Genomic DNA, 21525 nt, shown 5'->3' with positions numbered 1-21525 from the left:
TCCTTGTACACCGGTGACTGAAATTTGGCGTGCAGGCACAGCAGGCAGTGAAGAAAGCTAATGGAATGTTGGCCTTCATAACAAGAGGATTTCAGTATAGGAGTAGAGAGGTTCTTCTGCAGTTGTATAGGGCTCTGGTGAGACCACATCTGGATTATTGTGTACAGTTTTGGTCTCCTAATTTGAGGAAGGACATCCTTGTGATTGAGGCAGTGCAGCGTAGGTTCACGAGATTGATCCCTGGGATGGCGGGACTGTCATATGAGGAAAGATTGAAAAGACTAGGATTGTATTCACTGGAGTTTAGAAGGATGAGGGGTTATCTTATAGAAACATATAAAATTATAAAAGGACTGGACAAGCTAGATGAAAAATGCTCCCAATGTTGGGCGAGTCCAGAACCAGGGCCCACAGTCTTAGAATAAAGGGGAGGCCATTTAAGACTGAGGTGAGAAAAAACTTGTTCACCCAGAGAGTTGTGAATTTGTGGAATTCCCTGCTACAGAGGGCAGTGGAGGCCAAATCACTGGGTGGATTTAGGAGAGAGTTAGATAGAGCTCTAGGGGCTAGTGGAATCAAGGGGTATGGGGAGAAGGCAGGCACGGGTTATTGATTGGGGACGATCAGCCATGATCACAATGAATGGCGGTGCTGGCTCGAAGGGCCGAATGGCCTCCTCCTGCACCTATTTTCTATGTCTATGTCTAGAACAGAAACACTCAGCGAGTCAGGTAGCATCTGCCAAGATTGCAACAGAACGAATGTTTCAGGTTGAAGACTGTTCATTAAAACCCATTTGTTTCAAGAAGTTTAGGGGTAACATGAGGGGGAACCTCTTTACTCAGAGAGTGGTAGCTGTATGGAATGAGCTTCGAGTGGAAGTGGTGGAGGCAGGTTCGATTTTATCATTTAAAAATAAATTGGATAGGTATATGGACGGGAAAGGAATGGAGGGTTATGGTCTGAGTGCAAGTAGGTGGGACTAGGGGGAGAATAAGTGTTCGGCACGGACTAGAAGGGCCGAGATGGCCTGTTTCCGTGCTGTAAATGTTATATGGTTATAACCTCTGTTCCACATCCACCAGTCTCCTCCTCTCTGTATTGTGTTCAAGAAGGAACTGCAGATGCTGGAAGATCGAAGGTACACACAAATGCTGGAGAAACTCAGCGGGTGCAGCAGGTCGCCTATTTCCTTCGCTCCATAGATGCTGCTGCACCCGCTGAGTTTTCCAGCATTTTTGTGTACCTTCCTCCTCTCTGTATCTTAGTTCCAACTTTTTTTAATCTATCCTTCCCACTTCTGACGAAGGGTGTTGGATCTGAGCTGTGAATTTTCTTTCTGCAGATGCTGCTGACCTGTTTTGTGTTCCTGCCCAGTTTTTGTTTCAGAATGTCAGCATCTGCAAGCATTCAACCATCCCTGTCACTTCCTTCCCCCCTCCCCCGTCTTGCTGTGTGGACTCATGCCTGATCTATGCCCCCCCACACACACACACACTCCCCCTCATGTGTTGGGCCTACTCTCCCCTCCCTCTGGGTGAGTTTGTCTCTCCGACCCTCTGCTCTTGCTCTTGGGAAACAAAACCCCGCGGACGCTGGCGAATCCTAAATAAAAACAAAGAATGCAGGAACACCGGACAGGCTGGTCAGCGACCGTAGGGAGAGGAGAGGGCTGGTGCGTTGGGTGGAGGGGTGCTGAGTGTCGGTGTTTGCTCCCACAGGGCGGTGGCAGGTACAGTTTGACCCCAAAGCCACGGGATCCGAGCCCTTCTACCTGGAGGACGGGCGCATGGAGCACGTGGCCATGATGCAGCACCACAAGTACCCGACCAGTGTCAGCCGCGATGATGAGCTGCAGAGCGAGGTGAGACCTCCCCCACCCCACCCCACTTCACTGCACCCCCTCCCACTAACTGCCCCCCCCCACTGCAACCGTCCCACTGCAGCTGCAAGCCCGCAATGCACCCACTACTGCGCTGCACCCCTCCCCACCGCACCCACTCCTCCCACCCACCCCACCCCTGTCCCCACCACAGCCGCTGCTGCATCTCCCTCACCGCGCCCCCTCTTCCCACCGCAGCCACAGCACCCACCGCACCCCAGCGACACAGTGCAACTCACCCCACCCCACCCCTGCTCTCACCGCACCCCCCACAGTCGCCGCTGAGCCGAGTGTTTGTGCAGGAGCAGCATTTAAACACCACTGGCAGGGTGGTGGGAAGTGTTGAGCAGAAGCTAAGACAGTCCTTCTGACGAAGGGGCTCCCACAACGCGACGCTCCCTCACCGCCCCTCCCACAACGCGACGCTCCCTCACCGCCCCTCCCACAGCGCGGCGCTCCCTCACCGCAGTGGGCATTGGGCCGTGGGCAGGTTCAGGGAAGGCTGGGGTTTCTGACCACCCTGTCTTGCCAGATTGTCAGGATAGCCTTCCAAAACAACATGAGCTTCATTGTGGTCAAGCCCATGCTGAGCAGCAACCTCAACGCCGTCGCCAACAAACTCAAAATCTCCGCCATCCTGGGGCACCCCAAGCCTCTGCCGCTGCTGCTCAAGATGCCTAAACTCAACATTGACTTCGCCACCGACCTGCGAGAATCTCTGCAGAGTCTCGGTAAGTTTCTATGCGATCCCGATCCAGCGTTATATTGTGGTACACGGCCCCAGTGGCACACGGCCCCGGTGGTACACGGCCCCAGTGGTACACTGCCCCAGTGGTACACGCCCCCGGTGGCACACGGCCCCGGTGGCACACGGCCCCGGTGGCACACGGCCCCGGTGGTACACGGCCCCGGTGGTACACGGCCCCAGTGGTACACGGCCCCAGTGGCACACGGCCCCAGTGGTACACGGCCCCGGTGGTACACGGCCCCGGTGGCACACGGCCCCAGTGGCACACGGCCCCAGTAGCACAGGGCCCAGTAGCACAGGGCCCAGTAGCACAGGGCCCAGTAGCACAGGGCCCAGTGGCACACGGCCCCGGTGGTACACGGCCCCGGTGTTGGCGGTGTTGTCACTCCATGTTGTTTGTGTGCGTGTGTGTGCCTGTGCGTGTGTGTGTCTGCCTGAGGGTGTCTGTGTGGTGTGGACCAGTGTGGGTGGTGTGGGTTGATTGGGCCAAGGATGCATTGGGGGGGGGGGGGAGGCTGCGGGATCGGGGCCTGGGCTTGGGGGGGGTGGGGGGTGGTGGTGGGGGCGGTACGGGTTGGGGTGGGCTCTGGATGTGTCGCAACCAGTGGTCAGACACCCGCCCACCCCGAGAACATCCTGGCTAAGCTGCCCCCCCCCATTCCCTCCCCATGCAGGACTGGGCAGCATCTTCCAGAAGCCGGACCTGAGCCGGATGGCGGGTCAGCCCCTGGCCGTGTCAGCCGTGCAGCACAAGGCCACCATGGAGCTGACGGAGGAAGGAGTGGAGGCTGCTGCCAGCACAGCCATTTCCATCAACCGCTCCCACATGCAGTACGCCCTCAACAGCCCCTTCTTCTTCCTCATCCGCCATGACCCCTCCGGCATCCCCCTCTTCATGGGCACCGTCAAAGACCCTCAGCCCCAACTGCCGAAGAGCAAGCGCGACAAGCTGCGTCCCATCCCCGATTTCCTGCTGGAGGAGCAGGTCGCTCCCAAGTGAGGCCCGAGCTGAAGCCCACCCACCCCCCCACCGCCAGCCCTCCCTCGCCCCCCCCCCCCTCCCCGACCCCACCGCCTGCCCCCCCCTGACCACCGACCCTCGCCCTCCTCCCATCCGGCCCACGCCCACCCACCCGAACGACCCCCGCCTCCCCACCTGACTCATGACCGCCCACCGATCCGAACCCAGACCTTACCTCCCTCAACCCCACCACCCGCCCAGCCCCCGCCCACCCGACCGGCCCCTCCTCCCAGTTTTGTATAAATCAATAAACAATGATACACACTCTGTGTCCGCTCTTTGCTGCAGGGATTGGGCTGGAAACCGGGATAAATTGGTTGGGAACAAAAGGAAGAGCAGGTGCTGGTTTACAAACAAAAATTAACAGAGTGCTGAAGTAACTCAGCGGCCCGGTCAGCAACTCTGGAGAACATGGATAGGTGACGTTTCCAGGCGACTCTGTCTGAAGAAGGGTCCCCAACCCTAAACGTCACCTATCCATGTTCTCCAGAGATGCTGCATGAGCCGCTGGGTTACTCCAGCACTCTGTGTCTTGTGTTGGCGGGGGATGGGCACACACCAATCCCAGGCACCTGCCGGATAAGGGGCCGTGGGTCGGTCAATTCACCTACCATCATTGGACAACCCCGGTCTCCCAGAGAGAGTCCTGTATATGATGTGTTACCAAGTGACCGCCTGTACTTCCTGCCTGAGGCTGCCTGTACTTGCCGTCCGTCACCAGGCTAGAACGCCTGTACTCCATGATCCAGGTTGCTTGTATATAGAAACATAGAAAATAAGTGCAGGAGTAGGCCATTCGGCCCTTCGAGCCTGCACCGCCATTCAATATGATCATGGCTGACCATCCAACTCAGTATCCTGTACCTGCTTTCTCTCCATACCCCCTGATCCCTTTAGCCACAAGGGCCACATCTAACTCCCTCTTAAATATAGCCAATGAACTGGTCGTTCGATATCCAGTGCTAATCAAGTTGCCTGAACCTCCTGGATCTCTGGGTATGGTTGCCCATGTTTTCCGTGTTAATGAGCAACTTTCCCTGTATGTCCTGTCTTACTCTGAGTTGTCTGTATTACCCGTGTCTCCGTGCAGTTTAGTTAAGACGGACAGGCCCTTCGGCCCACCTAGTCCGAGCCGACCAGCGACCCCCGCACACTACACCGTGGCTGAGGAGTTGGTGCAGGGGGGGGTGTATAGATTCAGATGGGAGTTCTATCGGTTCCTGGTCTATATGACTTTTGGTTCCATTCGCGTCTGGATTTTGAGATTTTCTTCAGTACTTCTCGATGAGTCCTTTCCATTTCGGGGTCTCCTCACAGATTAGTCGACCAGTATGGACTCGGCAGGTAATTGTGATCAGCCCCGACCGGACCCGAGGCTTTACTGTTTAAGAAGGAACTGCAGATGCTGGAAAATCGAAGGTACACAAAAAAATGCTGGAGAAACTCAGCGGGTGCAGCAGCATCTATGGAGCGAATGAAATAGGCAACGTTTCGTCCCGAAACGTTGCCTATTTCCTTCGCTCCATAGATGCTGCTGCACCCGCTGAGTTTCTCCAGCATTTTTTTGTGCACCTGAGGATTTACTGGCTCGGTTGTGCAGGACTGGCTGTTCAACTTCAAGGTTCCACTCTTAACACCCATGAGTCTCGATCGAATAGACCAACTCGTAGAGCGACCATCCAGCATTTGGCAAACAAAGTCAGCCAGGCCCTGTCACACCTCGCCAATTCCTCCCGTGTCTGCTGATGCCTCTCCCGACAGTTCAGTCGCGACCAGGACAACCATTGGGCCCTGACACTGTTTAGACAAGCGACCATTGTTCTATTAGGTATAAGATAGTTATGGATTTAGACTATAATTCTAAATTGCTATAATTCTAAATTGGGGCCAGGCCAACTTTGAGGGTATGAAGATAGACACAAAATGCTGGAATAACTCAGTGGGGCAGGCAGCATTCAGAGAGTCCAGGGGTCTGTGTGCTGAACAAACTCCCCCCCACCCTGAACAAATCCCCCCCCCCCCCCCCGAACAAACTCCCCCCCCCCCCCCCCCCCCCCACCCCCCCCCCCCCCCCCCCCCCCGTTACCCCCCCCCTACTACTCCATGCAGCTGATGGGTTTCACCGCCGATTGGCTGTAGAGCTGGGTGTGGGCTGTAGACCGCATCTTGGCGGTTCCCCGCAGCCGTCTAGCTGCTGCCATGTTTCCTTGTGCCTGCGTGGACAGGAAACAGTTATTTTTAGCCAGGACTCCCTGAGGAGTAGACCCAGACTCAGCCACGTTGCTGCTGCAGGCAGACGCGACTCTCCGCCTCGACTCTGGTCAGCAGCACCTCGTGTTTGCCCGCCTCACTACAAATATTGACCCAGGAACGCCGAGGATAAAGGCCAGCACCGCGAGCTGCTCGACCCTGTGCAAGTCGGGCTCTCTGGTGGAGCAGGTAAGCAAACAGTTTGATTATTGAGCAGGGAGGAGGCAGCCTACACACTGAGACAGGAGACCTGATACTGAGAGAGGAGTCCTGAGATTGTGCACAACCCTGACCCTGTACACAACCCTGACTTGGAACAGGAGCCCTGATACAGAGAGACAGCCCTGATACTGGGGCACAACCCTGACCCTGTACACAGCGCTGATACGGGCACAGTCCTGATACCGTGCACATTGAGACATGAGCCCTGATACTGGGACAGAAGCCGTGATACTGTGCACAGTCCCAACACTGGCACAGGGGGTCCCGACACGGGCGCAGGAGCCCTGGCATTGTGTGCACAGCGCCGGCACTGGGACTCAGCCCTTCCCCTATGCACTGCTACAAGCCTTCACAATGCAGAGTGAGCAGAGGTAGCTGGAGAAATGAATGTGCCCTCGATTCCTCTCCGATCGGAAGCTTGTGAATCAACTACCAAGATGCCAGCTACCAAGACAGATGTGTACAGCAATTCATTCTTTCCCCGCACAATTAAAGCATGGAATAGTCTTCAAGCTACCGTAGTTACCCAACCAGACGCAACTAAATTTAAGGGAACTCTTCCCCAAGAACCCCCCCCCCCCCTTTTTTTTGGCTCAAGTCCACCCTCTGCCTTCTCCAGTTCAAATTCCATTTGGAATAATTTTGAGGACCAAGAGTTTAACATTAACAGGATAAAGTTTAAACTGGAGGTGGGGCAGAGGGATGGGCTAACATTAGAGCGCCCCTTCTCTGGAACACCCACAGCAGTGAGGGACTAGCAGCTATCAGATGGGAGGAATTCCGTTCCTAGCCTGGGCAGACTCGAGCAGCTGGTTAGGGTTCTGGAAACACTCAGCCAGGATCAGCCAGAGTCAGGTGGGCAGTGACCTCTGGTTCGAAGGCTCTGCATATTCTAATCGGCTGTCCGAGATCAACAGCCCTGGCTTGTTCGGGTCTGAACTGGACAAGGCTGAATGTTCATTGCCTCGGCATCAAAATGATTCTACAAACTGGGCTGGTTTTCTCTGGATCGTCAGAGACCAAGGGAAGACCTGATCAAAGCATGTACAATTAAGAGAGGCTTAGACGGGGTAGACAGCTAATACCTTTATCCCAGGGTGGAAATGTGATGTGGAGAGCATAGGTTTAAGGTGTGAAAGGCGAAGATTAAAGGGGAGTTGCTGGGCAAGTTTTTACATAAAGTCGTGGGTGCCTCGATTGTGCCGTGGTGGGAGCAGATATGATAGTGGTGTTTAAGAGGCTTTTAGACAGGCACATGGATATGCAGGGAATGGAGGGGTGTGGATGATGTGCTGGCAGAAGAGATTAGTTTAACTTGGCATCATGCTCAGTATGGATATTGTGGGCCGAAGGGCCTGTTCCTGTGCTGTACTGTTCCATGTAAACTCAGGCTTGGGGGAGCAGGAGAAGGGAGTTACTGCACTGGAGTGGCCATCAGTGACCAGAATTGGTGTTCTGGCTTGCCTCATGTCAGGTGTCAGAGGTTATGGGGAGAAGGCAGGAGAATGGGGTTAGGAGAGAAATAGTTCAGCCATGATTGAAAAGGCAGAGTAGACTTGATGGGCCGAATGGCCTAATTCCACTCCTATTCCTTATGATCTTACGCCACACCAGCTGGGAGTTCACGGTCCAGCAGTGAAATAAAAACATCGCAGTAATCCAGGAAATGTGTCGAAAACCCTCGGCTTCAACCACCAGGTCCGTGTGTAACTCAGCACCACCTAACGTGTTGCCCTGAACTGGCCCAACAAACCCCACGGTTCAGGTCAGCCGGAGTGACAATAAACACTGACCCCTACCAGCGCACACACACGTCCTGCAGAGGGATCATTAAACTTGTTGTCTCAAAGCAACGTGTACATTCAGTGTTGGGGCTGAACCGCCAGAGAGAGTGCAGAGTGACCAATGGGTCCATTGGGAGTGAGAACGGTGGGAGTGAATGGGAAGGGGTGGGTTTATGGGGAATGTGATCCCTGGGAATAGCCCTTCACCACATGCCAGCAGCAGAGGCATCCACACAGTGGGGATCCCGGTTTAGACCAGCACTACAGAGTGGTGGATATGTGGAAAACACTGCTAGAGGAAGAAAAGGAGGCAGGTAGAATTACAGAGGGAAAAATACACCTGGATGCAACAGGTTTAGAGGGATATGGGTCAAACCTGATCAAGTGAAAATGGTTCAGGAATGCGTCTTGGTTAGCATGGATGAGCTGGGCTGAAGGGCATGTTTCCATGATGCATGACTCTGATTGACCCTAGCCAGTTCCAGCTCACCCAGGGCAGAAACGGGGCTGCAGGTGATGGATACTTACTGGGGTTAAGGAGTTAAATGCTGAAGCATGTTCCCTAGGCTGGACTTGACCTGTGGAGGACTGAGGCCTGTATGACCGGTGGAATGGGGCCTTGACAGAGGGCCGAGCAATGTCCACTCACTGTGTGCTGTGGGACCAGGCACAGTGCAGGCTGCTATTGATCACCGTCCACCAGAATCTATCACCTCTCACGGGTGGCCCCACAGGCTAACTGTTCCTCCCCCCCCTCCCCCTATCTCCCCCCTATCCTCCCCCCATCCCCCTTCCTCCCCCCATCCCCCTTCTCCCTCCCCCCCCCCCCCCTCACGTCACAGTTCCCTGAGCCAGGGTGAGTGACCCAACGTTGCTTCTCTTGGTGTGGGTAAACATGACCCTAGAGCTGCAGGTTGGATAAAGGTTTGGCGTTCTCTCGAGGCCCAGCGCTCAATCTGCGATCCCTGAGGCCTCTCTTTGGACCGGTGTGAACACAGTGGAGATGGGGGCAGTGGGTGACCCTTCCCCTGGGCTCCCACCCTGGCACCAGGGGCACAATAATCCTCAATGTGCTGGAGGAACTCACCTCTTGGCCAGCTCACAACCCAAAGGCAGCAACATTGACATCTAACCCATTTTACCCATTTACCATCTACCATTTACCCCCCCCCCCCCCCCACCCTTCTCCCTTTCCAATGAACCCCCAACCCAGTTGCGCGCACATTTCAATACAATGAAATCCTATATTGTCTTCCCGCTGACTGGTTAGCACGCAACAAAAGCTTTTCACTTCGTGACAATAAACTGTACCGAACTGACTTCTCCCATTCTCCTGCCCCTCTTCCCCCTTCCTGCCCCTCCCCACCTCTCACCTTCCACCCTTATCCTTCCCTCTGGCCTTATATTTCACTCGTCTTCTCTCCTTCGACACCCTGTTGGCTCCTTTTGAGCTCCAGCCTTTGTCACTTACCCCAACCCATCTGCCAATCCTACCCCCCGATCTCAACTGTATCCACCTATCGTTTGCCGAGCTTTGTTCTTTCCCCCAAGGGACCCAACACGAAACGTTGTTTGTCCACTTCCTCTTCAGATGCAAAAAAGATGCAGGTACAATAAGAAAGCTTTTCGCTTCCCACATGACAATAACAAAACTAAAATAAACAAACGATGCTGCAAGTAGCTCTGAGTTGCTGAGTTACTCCAACACTTTGTGTTTTGCTCAGGATTCCAACATCTGCAGTTGTTAGTGTCTCCACAATAATCCTTAGTTTAGATGTTAGTTTAGAGATACAGGGCACAAACAGGACCTTCGGCCCATCAAACCCGTGCCGATCAGGGATCCACACACATTGACATTATCCTACAGACACTAGGGATAATTTACAATTAACCTTCATCCCCTTTGATGTCTTGTTTTACACACCTTACACTTCCTTATGTCTGTGTCTCCCTCTCCCTTGACTCTCAGTTTGAAGAAGGGTCTCAACTTGAAACGTCACCAATTCAATAGACAATAGGTGCAGGAGTAGGCCATTCGGCCCTTCGAGCCTGCACCGCCATTCAATGTGATCATGGCTGATCATTCCCAGTGTAGCCCGTTCCTGCCTTCTCACCATATCCCCTGACTCCACTATTTTTAAGAGCCCTATCTAGCTCTCTCTTGAAAACATCCAGAGAACCTGCCTCCACCACCCTCTGAGGCAGAGAATTCCACAGACTCACCACTCTCCGTGAGAAAAAGTTTTTCCTCATCTCGGTCCTAAATGGCCTACCCCTTATCCTTAAACTGAGGCCCAGAGAACACCGCCACCTGGTGAATCTGTGGAATTCATTGCCACAGAATGCCGTGGAGGCCAAGTCAATTGATATTTTTAAGGCAGAGATAGGTTCTTGATTAGTACAGGTGTTAGGGGTTACGGGGAGACTTAATGGACCAACTTACGGGGAGACTTATGAACCTGCAGAAACCTCCATCCACCAAGACAACGTTGAATCCATTGGCCCTCAGCTTCAGGCTGGGTCATGTTGCCAAGTCTCTGCAGCCTCGATCATCTGACACGGGGGCAGGTTCAGAGTGCGTGACAATGCTGCTGCTCCAGTGAGTGAGAGGTGCTCCTGATTCCCAGTGTGTGGCCCTGCAGCTGTGGGTGAGGTACTCCTGATTCCCAGTGTATTGGTTTAGTGTAGTTTAGAGATACAGCATGGAAACAGGCCCTTCGGCCCACCGAGTCCGGGCCAACCAGCCGTCCCCGCACACTAACACTATCCTACACACATTAGCGACAATTTACAATTTTACCAAAGCCAATTAGCCTACAAACCTGTACATCTGTGGAATGTGGGAGGAAACCAGAGATCCTGGAAAAAACCCACACAGGTCATGGGGCGAACGTACAAACTCTGTACATAGAGCACCCATAATCAGGATCGAACCCGGGTCCCTGACACTGTAAGGCAGCAACTCTACCGCTGTGTCACCCAGGGTGACTGTGACTGTAGGAGAGGGGCTCTGGTTCCCAGTGTGTGTACCTGGACTGTGGGGACCTCACGGCTGGCTTCTGTTCCTCTCCTCAGATCCGAGGCCAAGATGAAGATCCTGACTGTACTGATGTTCCTGGGAGCCATGTCGCTCATATGCAGTCAAGAGGACTACTTTAGTCCGGTAAGTGGCAACGAGTTGATTGTGGTTCTACATTTCTGCCAAGAGGGCATCTGCCCTGTCGTGCCTCCTCATTTCACGGGCTCCATGGTGCTCATGATCGGAGTATCGGAGCAGTCCACCAACCACTCCTTGGGAAGGGGAGGAATCGCGTGTTGGTTTATTATTGTCACCTGTACTGAGATATATACATCTTTGCTGTTATCAGGCAACTGAACCATCCTACCAACAACTAGAGAGCAGTCCTGAGCTACTATCTACCTCATTGGGGACCCTCACACTATCTTTGATCAGACTTTCCTGGACACTATCAAGCATTAAACGTTATTCACCTTTATCATGCATCTGGACGCTGTGGATGGCTTGATTTCAATCATGTATTGTCTTTCCGCTGACTGGTTAGCATGCAACGAAAGCTTTTAATTGTACATTGGTACACTTGACAATGAACTAAACTAAACTGTGAAAAACTGTACAGTGTTATGTAGTCAAGCATACACAAGAACACTGGTAGTGTAAAGAGGAAAGTACCAGAATGTGGTGCTACTGAGTTACATCGTAATAGTTAACGAGAAAGTGCAGAGAAAAAATGTGCAAGTGCTGCATTGAGGTAGATCGGAAGATCGGGACTACATCCTGGCTTGTGGAAGATGGTTCAGAAGCACCCTGATAACAGAGGGGAAGAAACTGTTCCTGAATCTGGTGACACTGAGATTCAAACTTTCCAATCGATGCGTAGCATTTGGGCGACAAATTCAGAAATATTTTTCACACTAAATATATTGCGGATATCTGAAGCTGTCAAAACATTTGCTGTGACATCACACAGCTATAAGGAGAGGTTGGACAAACTTCTGGAACGTCAACAGTTGAGGAGAGACCTGATAGAACAATATAAAATTATGAGCTTAGACAGTCAGAAACCTTTTTCCCAGGATGGAAATGCCACAGTGTTGAGGAAACAGCTTTAAGGTGAGAGGGTCAAAGTTTAAAGGAGATGTGTGGGGAATGGTGGGTGACTGGAACACACTGCCAGGGGTGGTGGTGGAAGCAGATATGACAGACGGGTTTAAGAGGGTTTTAGACGGGCACACGGATATGCCGGGAATGGAGGTGATATGGATTACGAACAAGCAGATGGGATTAGTTCATCTTGGCATCGTGTTTGGCACTGGGTTGAAGGGCCTGTTCCTGTGCTGTACTGGTCTATGTTCTACCTGTTTGCAGGAGCCGTTTTTGGATGAAAGCCAGGTCGTGGATATGGTCGAGGAGGAGGTGGAGGAGGAGGAGATTCTGGGAACGCCGGTGCAGAGACTTGCCTATTCAGTCTCGGAGTTTGGCTACGACCTTTATCGGCTGATGGCCAGCAAGGATCCCAGTGCCAACGTCTTCCTGTCTCCCCTCAGTGTGGCTGCTGGTCTCTCTGCACTCTCGCTCGGTGAGGGTGGGGGGGTGGGGGTGGGGGGCTGCACGAGGGGGCCTCCTGAACGCCAAGGAATAGAGTCCTAACCTGACCACCCCTCTCCCTACAGCTCAGGCCCTCAAGTCCTGGCAACAGCCTCGTAAATCCTCTCTGCACCCTTTACAGTTTAATGACATCCTTCCTAGAGCAGGGTGACCAAAACTGAACACAATACTCCAACTGCATCCTCACCATTGCCTTGCACAACTGTAACATAACAACCCAGCTTCTGTACTCGGTTGCGACTGATGAAGGCCAACGCGCAAAAAGCTTTCTTCACCACCTTGTCTTCCTGCCACACCAGGGGCAGCACAGTGGTGCAGCGATAGAGCTGCTACCTCACAGTGCCAGAGATCCGGGATCGATCCTGACCATGGGTGCTGTCTGTACGGAGTTTGCATGTTCTCCCTGTGACTGCGTGGGTTTTCTTCGGGTGATCTGGTTTCCTCCCATAATCCAAAAACATAGAGGATTGTAGGTGAATCGGTTTTGGTAATAAATGTAAATTGCCCCTACTGTGTAGGATAACATTAGCGTGCGGGATCGCTGGGTGGTGCGGACTAGGTGGGCCGAAGGGCCAATATCTGCGCTGTATCTCTCTAAACCACTTTTAGGGAACTATGTACCTGCATTCCTACATCGCTCTGCTGTCCAACGCTCCCCAGACCCCCTACAGTTCACTGTGAAGATCTTGCCCTGGTTTGACTTCCCAAAATGGACTTGCATTGATCTGAATTGAACTTCAGGTCTAACTCCTGGAACCCCCTCCTCAAGAGCACAGTGGTGACATCTTCACCAGAAGCAGTTGCAGACGGTGGCTCACCCCATCCTCTCTGGGGCAGTCAGGGATGGGATGTGGATGCTGGCTGCATCCTTTGCTGCACCCACTCCTCTGCTGTTCCCAGTGGAACAGGCAGCATTGACCAAGGCTGTGTCTGAGGGAGAGAGTACCACGTCCTGCTTCAGCCCTTCCACCCACAGCACTGGGGGGCCCGAGAGGAGGCATTCACGTCAGTGTGATGCGGGGCACTTACATCTGGTCCCCGTTAACCTGTTCTTTGTTCTTTATTAAGGTGCCACATCCACAAACAAGGACATTCTGCAGAGAATCCTGAACTACAACTCACTGCAGGACCTGGATGTGCACAGTGCGTTCAAGGACCTGCTGACCGAAATCAGCATGCAGCCCAAACAATTCAAAACTGTCTCGCGCATATACGCCAAGAAAAGTAAGCAAATAATGTCCACAGTTCTTGACCGTGAAATTAATTTGAGCTTTGTGCGTGTGTGTCTGTCTGTGTGAGAGAGGGAGCATGCGTGTCTGAGTGTGTGTGTGTGTGTGTGTTTGTCTGTGTCTAAGTGTGCATCTGTATGTGTATCTGTGTCTGTGAATTCATTGGTCTGTGTCTGTGTGTGTCATGTATTTTGTGCATGTGCGTCTGTCCATGTGAGTTTGTGAGGGTGTGTCTCTGTGTAAGCAAGGGAGTCTGTGTGCGTGAGTGTGCGTATAGGTGTGTGTGTGATTGAGTGCATACATGTGGGTGTGAATTTGTGTGAGCGTGTGTGTGTGTGTGTGAGCGTGTGTGTTTATGAGAGCATGTGTATGACTATGTGTGTGTGTGTGACTGTGTATGTGTGTGTGTATGTGTGTGTATGACTGTATGTGTGTGTATGACAGTAGGTATGTGCATGGTCGGAGCCAGTTAGTGAGTGAGAGAGGTCAGTGATGGAGGTTGCTCCCACACTAACACTGTCTACCTTGGGCCAGGGCTGAAGGTACAGCAGGCCTTTGTGAACCAGGTCGCCCAGTATTATGGATCGCGGCCCAAACTCGTCGCCAACAACATGCAGCGGGAGCTGAGCAACATGAACCAGTGGCTGAAGATCCAGACGGAAGGCAAGATCAGCCAGGGTGTCCGCAGCCTTCCTGCCAGGCTCAGCCTGCTGCTGCTCAGTGCAGCCCACTACCAGGGTGAGAGGGGCCAGCACCGCCATGTGTGGGAGGGGTGGGGAGAGGGACTGGGGGGGGGGGGGGGGGCAGTGGGGGGGGGGGGGGGCAGGGGGGGGGGGGGGGGGGGGGGGGGGGTGGGGGGGGGGGGGGGGGGGGGCGGGGTGGGGAGGAGCAAGGGCACAGGGTGGGTGTTGGGGGGGGGGGGGGGGGGAGGGGGGGGGTGGGGGGCTGGCCGGCTTGAGGGGCAGAGCATGGGTGAGGAGAGTCATCTCGGTGAATCTCTGGAATTCTCTGCCACAGAAGGTAGTTGAGGCCAGTTCATTGGCTATATTTAAGAAGGAGTTAGATGTGGCCCTTGTGGCTAAAGGGATCAGGTGGTATGGAGAGAAGGCAGGTACAGGATACTGAGTTGGATGATCAGCCATGATCATATTGAATGGCGGTGCAGGCTTGAAGGGCCGAATGGCCTACTCCTGCACCTATTTTCTATGTTTATATGTTTCTATGTTGAGTCTGAAGAAGGGTCCAGACCCAAAACATCCCCTATACATGTCCTCCAGAGATGCTACCTGACCCGCTGAGTTACTCCAGTTCCTTTTATTTTACTCAAGATTCCAGCATTGTGGCCTCTTGTCTCTCCTTATAGCTAACAGCCTCCAATCCAGGCAGCATGCTGGTAAACCCCTTCTGTATCCTCTCCAAAGCCTCCACATTCTTCCAGAACCGCACACTGTATATAAAACGTCCTGTAATGAAGTCGGATTATAAAGTCCTCTAAAGCTGCAACATGACTTCCTGACTCTTCTTCTTGATGCCAGGACCAATGTTAAGCGTACCATACACCTCTTCACCACTCCATCTACTTGTGTTGCCACTTTCAGGGTGATGGGGGTTTAGCCCCTCTGCACATCAACGTTGTTAAGGGTCTTGCCATTAACTATATACTTTCCCCTTACATTTGACCTCCCAGCGTGCAACACCTCACACTTGCTTGGATTAAACGCCACCTGCCATCCAGTTCTGCAGCTGATCTATGTCCAACATTGGAGTCCTTCATCACTGTCCACTATTCCACTAAACTTGGTGTCATCTGCAAACTGACTGGCCAAGCCATCTCCATTTAAGATAAGACACAGAACTCTGCAGTAACACAGGGGGACAGGCAGCAACTCTGGAGAGAAGGAATGGGTGACGTTTCGGGTCGAGACCCTTCTTCACATTCCGTCTACATTTTTGTCTATTTATATATCGCAAACAACAGAGGTCCCAACACTGGTCAGAGACCCTCCATCAGGGTAGCGCCGTTCCACCACAAGGCTGTGTCTACTGTCAGTAAGTCAGACTCTCTATGTGGAGTGGTCCCACACTCCCAGCCAGTGCTCATCACTGTTGTTCCATTCCAGGGAAGCTCGTGACCAAATTCAACGCTGCCAACACGATGGAGAAGTCATTCCAGTTGGAATACGGGCAGGAGGTGAACGTTCCCACGATGAGCAGCCAGCACTACCCGCTGCGCTATGGCTACGATTCCGAGCTGAACTGCAAGGTACCGGTTCTGGCCAATCCCCCTGTTCAGCCCCCGGGTCACTCAAACCACTCGCTGGGGGGGGGGGGGGGGGGGGGGCGGGAGGGGGTTGAGGGAGGAGCAGTGAGGGAAGGGGGCGAGAGATCGGGATGGGGGGTGAGGTAGAGGCAGTTGAGGGGGGGGGGTGAGAGAGGGGCGGAGAGGGGGGGTGAGCTGGGGTGAGGAAGGGGCTGTGAGGGGGAGGGGTAAGGGTGAGGGGGGTGGGGGGGATGAGGGGCAGTGAGGGAGGGGCGGTGAGGGAGAGGGGTGAGGTAGAGGGGGTGAGGGATTTACCTGTCGGTTGTCCTCCAGATTGGCCTGTTTCGCTACATGGGGGACATCAGCCTCCTGATCTTCCTGCCCAGCGGCCTTGGGCAAAACATGAGCGCCATCGAAGAGAGTCTGACCCCTGTGTTCGTGCATGACCTGGTCAGTCAGCTGCATCTGGCCAAAGCCAGCGTCTCCCTCCCCAAGCTGAAGCTTACCACCGAGCTGGAGCTAATGGAGGTGCTGGGTGAAATGAGTAAGTGTGGCAGGGTCACCTCGCCCCCTCCCCCCCCGCCCTGTGACTGTCACCCCCTCTCCACTCTCCATCACTCCTCCAGTGATCCACCCCACCAGCCCACTCCCTGTGTAAACACAGCAACAGGCCCTTCGGCCCACAGCGTCCGTGCTGAACACAATGCCAAGTTAAACTAATCTCCTCTGTCTGCACATAAGCCATATCCCTCCAATACCTACATATCCATGTGCCGCTTCATAAACATGTTGTACCTGCCTCCACCACCACCCCTGGCAGTGTGTTCCAGGCACCCCCTACCCACATAAACCTGCCCCACACATCTCCTTTAACCTGTTCAGTTGTAGCAAAGTTTAATGAGACTGGTTGCCCTTTACTCTGGAGTGCCTGGTTCTGAGGGGAGACCTGATAGAGGTTTACTACGTGATGAGAGGCGTAGACATGGTAGACAGTCAGAGCAGTTTTCCCATGTGGAAATATCAAAGACTAGAGGGCATGGCATCAAATATTCCCTGGAGCAGCCATGACGGGATCGGACCCTTGAGCAGGCGCTGGGACACTGGGGGAGTGGACACTGGGGGAGGGGTGGACACTGGGGCACTGGGGGAGTGGACACTGGGGGAGGGGGTGGGACAGGGGGCACTGGGGCACTGGGGGAGTGGACACTGGGGGAGGGGGCACTGGGGGAGGGACACTGGGGGAGGGGACACTGGGGGAGGTGGACACTGGGGAGGGGGCACTGGGGGAGTGGACACTGGGGGGGGCACTGGGGGAGTGGGCACTGGGGGAGGGGGCACTGGGGCACTGGGGGAGGGGGGGGGGAGGGGACACTGGGGGCACTGGGGGGGAGTGGACACTGGGGGGGGGAGGGGACACTGGGGGAGTGGACACTGGGGGAGTGGACACTGGGGAGTGGACATTGGGGAGGGGGCACTGGGACACTGGGGGAGTGGACACATGGGGGAGTGGACCTGGGGGAGTGGACACTGGGGGAGGGGACACTGGGGGGGGACATTGGGGGAGGGGGGGAACTGGGGCACATGGGGGGGCACTGAGTGGACATTGGGGGAGTGGACACTGGGGGAGTGGACACTGGGGGAGTGGGACACTGGGGGGAGGGGACATGGGGGGAGTGGGGGGGGAGGGGACACTGGGGGAGTGGACACTGGGGGACTGGGGGGGGGGCACTGGGGCACTGGGGGACTGGGGGAGTGGACACTGGGGGAGGGGCATTGGGGCACTGGGGGGAGTGGACACTGGGGGAGGGGGCACTGGGGGAGTGGGCACTGGGGGAGGGGGGCACTGGGGGGAGGTGGACACTGGGGGGAGGGGGCACTGGGGGAGGGGGCACTGGGGGAGGGGGAATGGGGGGGGGGGGGCAGGGGGCACTGGGGAGGGGGGGCACTGGGGGGAGTGAACGGGGCACTGGGGGAGGGGGCACAGGAGTGGACACTGGGGACGGGCAACTGGGGCACTGGGGCACTGGGGGCCGCTGGGGGAGGGGGCACTGGGCACTGGGGGAGCTTTGAGGAGTGGGATCTGGGGGAGAGGGGGAAGCCGCTGGGGGAGGGGACACTCTGGAGTGGACAGCTGGGGGAAGGGGGAGCTGGGGCACTGGGGGAGTGGCCTGGGGGAGTGGACCATCTGGGGGAGGTGGGCACCACTGGGGGCCTCGCTGACACTGGGGGAGTGACACTGGGGGAGGGGGCACTGGGCGGGGGAGTGGACACTGGGAGGGGGGCACTGGGGCACTGGGGGGAGTGGCCACCGCTCCCCAACAGCCACTGGGTTCAGCCTCACATTTCACTGGGTCAGGGGGGGGGGGCCCTTGGACACTGGGGGAGTGGACACTGGGGGAGTGGACAAACACTGGGGCACTGGGGGAGTGGACACTGGGGAGGGGGAGGGGGCACTGGGACAGGGACACTGGGCTGGATCTGAGGCCACTGTGTTTGCTTTGAGCAGATCTGAAGCCGCTCTACTCTGCGACGCAGCTGGGGAAGTTGAGCAACAGCCCGGCCTCCATCTCCAGTGTTACCCACGTGGCCTCGCTGACACTTGCGGAGGGCGGCCAGGAGGAGGCAGCGCCACCGCTCCCCAACAGCCCCCAGTTCAGCCTCCATTTCCTTGTCAACCGGCCCTTCCTGATGCTGCTGTACGACAACCCCAGCGGCTCTCTGCTGCACATCGCCAGGGTGATGGACCCCAGGACCCTGGGCCAGGGGCGGCAGTGAGGCACGGACACTGGGCCCCACAGGATGCTCCCCCACCCTGTACCACACTGACCCAGGACTGGCCCTGCTCACACTGACCAACCCAGGATTGGCCCTGCTCACACTCTCCACCAACCCAGGACTGCCACGGCCCTCTCTTCACTAGCATGACTCCCATGACTGGCACAGTTGTCACGCTCCACTAACCCAGGCCAGGACTGGCACTGCCCACTAACCCAGGCTAGGACTGGCACTGCCCACACTGTCCACTAACCCAGGCTAGGACTGGCACTGCCCACTAACCCAGGCTAGGACTGACACTGCCCACTAACCCAGGCCAGGACTGGCACTGCCCACTAACCCAGGCTAGGACTGGCACTGCCCACACTGACCACTGACCCAGGCTAGGACTGGCACTGTCCACACTGACCACTAACCCAGGCTAGGACTGGCACTGCCCACTAACCCAGGCTAGGACTGGCACTGCCCACACTGTCCACTAACCCAGGCTAGGACTGGCACTGCCCACTAACCCAGGCTAGGACTGGCACTGCCCACACTGTCCACTAACCCAGGCCAGGACTGGCACTGCCCACACTGTCCACTAACCCAGGCTAGGCCTGGACCAGCCCACACTGACCACTGGCCCTGGTGGGCAGCGGCAGAGCTGACCCATGGGGCGAGGCCACTGGCACAGGCGTGTGAGGCAAAGTCCATGATTGTCATGAACAAACGCTGACGTTCTGGAAATAAAGGTCAAACAAACACCAACGCACAGTCAATTCCTTTCAACCTTGTTGTTGGGCGCGACTTTCCAGCCGGAGACCTTGGGGTTGGGGAGCCGTTCCACCAACCCGCGTGTGTGTGTCTAGACGGCGTGTGCCTAGACGGGTGTGTCTGGACAGTGTGTTGCCGAATGGTGTGTGTCTAGACAGTGCGTGTCTGGACAGTGAGCTTCCAGACGGCTTCCCTTCCTTTGGTGACCCTATGGCCCCAGGTACAGCTCATTCAAGACATGTCCACTCTGCTGAGTTGACTGTGCCGGGCAGCGGTGTCATCCTCGGGGGGGGGTTGTCAATTTCAAGCTCAGCGCGGTCAGGTCGCGGTGAAGAGGTTGGGATCTCAGATCTACCGCCCATACGTTTCACCGGCATACGTCTCCCGTGTGTCTGCAGCCTCCATGTGACTGGTACCGTGCTTGGAGTAACTCAGCGGCTCAGGCAGCATCTCTGGAGAAAAGGAATAGGTGACGCTTCGGGTTGAGATCCTTATCAGACTGAGAGTCAGCGGAGAGGGAAACGAGAAAAATGAAAAGATACATCGAACAAATGAATGACTGATATGCAAAAAGCAACAATGATCAAGGAAATGTTGAGCCCACAATGGTCCATTGTTGGCTGTAGGGAAGGTGATTAGTTATTTTGCAGGTGATGTAAAAAGTGGTGGTAGTGAGGATAGGAGGTGTGTGAGGCAAGTTTATTACATAGATGGTGCCTGGGACACGCTGCCAGGGGCAATGGTAGAGGCAGATACAATAGTGACATTTAAGAGACTTTTGGCCAGGGATGTGGATTATGCACAGGCAAGTAAGAGTTGGTCTTGGCATCATGTTAGGCATAGACATTGTGCCTGATCCTGCACTGTACTATTCACTGTTTTATGCATCACCTTTACAATGGATTGTTTAGGTAAGGGGACCAAACTGTGCACAGTATTTCAGGTGAGACTGGGATTCAAGCCTCAGAATAAAAGGGCATTCCATTAGAAAGTAGGTGAGGAGGAACTTCTTTAGTCAGAGGGTAGTCCATCTGTGGAACTCATTGCCACAGAGGGCTGTGGAGGCCAAGTCGGTGGATATTTTTAAGGCAGAGATGGATAAATTCTTGATTAGAACAGGTGTCAAGGGTTATGGGGAGAAATGGAATTAGGAGGCCTAGTTTCCTCTCCCCTGGCTCTCAGTCTGAAGAAGAGTCTCGACCAAAACGTCACCCATTCCTTCTCTCCAGAGATGCCGCCTGACCTGCTAAGTTGCTCCAGCATTTAGTTTGGTGTCTAAAACCCAGTTTCACTCGCTCACTGTGGCCATAGTTTCATCTCTCCCACCTTCAGACGTCCAGGGCTGTGGCTGTAACCCTGAGGCAGGTTTGAAGGGGAGCAGCAAGGTGTCAGATACAGTGGCAGAGGGATCCGGTGTGGCAGACATTGGCTGTGGGTCGGAGGATGTGGGGAAAGTATAAACAGGAGGAGAGCAGCTTGAGTAAATGATTGTCACAGAGTATATGACTGGCCATTAATCACGGGGAACAGACAGAGTGGAGATCCTGAATTATGATGGGTGTTTGCAACAGAAAGCACTAAAAGCATTCCAATCATTCTTGCTAATCAGGGGCTGCGGAGAGGGAGGAGGTGAAAGCGATCCCCATCACTGAGCAGGATTTCACAACGTGACAGATTTGCTTGATGCCTTTGAGAGTTCGGGATGTACTTGGGTTTGCAGTAGGTATAGGATGAGGTACCACATCATGAAAATCACAGCATAAGGTTAAATGTCTGATGGTTGCGTGGAAAGTATTGGCCTGGATCTGGCATTGGTGAACTGGCAGGAAACAGTCGGGATAAAAAAAATGGATCATTTTCCAATTGGCAATCAGTGCCCTGGGGATCAGTGTCAGAGCCACAGCTATTTCCAATCTACATTAATGACTTGGACAAAAGACTGGGATCTGGCAGCACAGGTTGGTGTTGGTT

At 54.7% G+C, this 21525-nt stretch overlaps 2 protein-coding genes across 3 annotated transcripts in view; both read left to right on the top strand.

Moving 5' to 3' along the window:
* serpinf2b (serpin peptidase inhibitor, clade F (alpha-2 antiplasmin, pigment epithelium derived factor), member 2b) overlaps positions 1-3910 on the top strand; it is an 11954-nt gene extending 8044 nt beyond the window's left edge. For both annotated transcript variants that reach the window (XM_055657771.1, XM_055657772.1), the window contains exons 6-8: positions 1722-1864; positions 2415-2613; positions 3305-3910. In XM_055657771.1, coding sequence (XP_055513746.1) covers positions 1722-1864; positions 2415-2613; positions 3305-3630 — 668 coding nt within the window. In that variant the 3' untranslated portion in view covers positions 3631-3910. The remainder of the gene's footprint in view (positions 1-1721; positions 1865-2414; positions 2614-3304) is intronic.
* Positions 3911-5801: 1891 nt separating this feature from the next.
* On the top strand, positions 5802-19544 carry serpinf1 (serpin peptidase inhibitor, clade F (alpha-2 antiplasmin, pigment epithelium derived factor), member 1). Its single transcript, XM_055657770.1, has 8 exons — positions 5802-6090; positions 10983-11070; positions 12295-12505; positions 13603-13758; positions 14298-14501; positions 15884-16026; positions 16357-16567; positions 18530-19544. Exons 2-8 carry the CDS (start codon positions 10996-10998, stop codon positions 18796-18798), a joined length of 1269 nt encoding a protein of 422 aa, XP_055513745.1. The 5' UTR covers positions 5802-6090; positions 10983-10995; the 3' UTR covers positions 18799-19544.
* Positions 19545-21525: the final 1981 nt, after the last annotated feature.

The sequence above is a fragment of the Leucoraja erinacea genome, chromosome 28 (genome assembly GCF_028641065.1).
Source record: "Leucoraja erinacea ecotype New England chromosome 28, Leri_hhj_1, whole genome shotgun sequence".
Taxonomy (NCBI): domain Eukaryota; kingdom Metazoa; phylum Chordata; class Chondrichthyes; order Rajiformes; family Rajidae; genus Leucoraja; species Leucoraja erinaceus.
This window is presented reverse-complemented; position numbering and strand designations above follow the sequence as displayed.

Excerpts from the sequence above, each read along its gene's own strand:
- serpinf1 (XM_055657770.1), top strand. The coding sequence starts at position 10,996 with ATGAAGATCCTGACTGTACTGATGTTCCTGGGAGCCATGTCGCTCATA. Across the intron at positions 13,759-14,297 it reads GCGCATATACGCCAAGAAAA|GGCTGAAGGTACAGCAGGCC; the intron begins GTAAGCAAATAA and ends ACCTTGGGCCAG. Across the intron at positions 16,027-16,356 it reads ATTCCGAGCTGAACTGCAAG|ATTGGCCTGTTTCGCTACAT; the intron begins GTACCGGTTCTG and ends GTTGTCCTCCAG.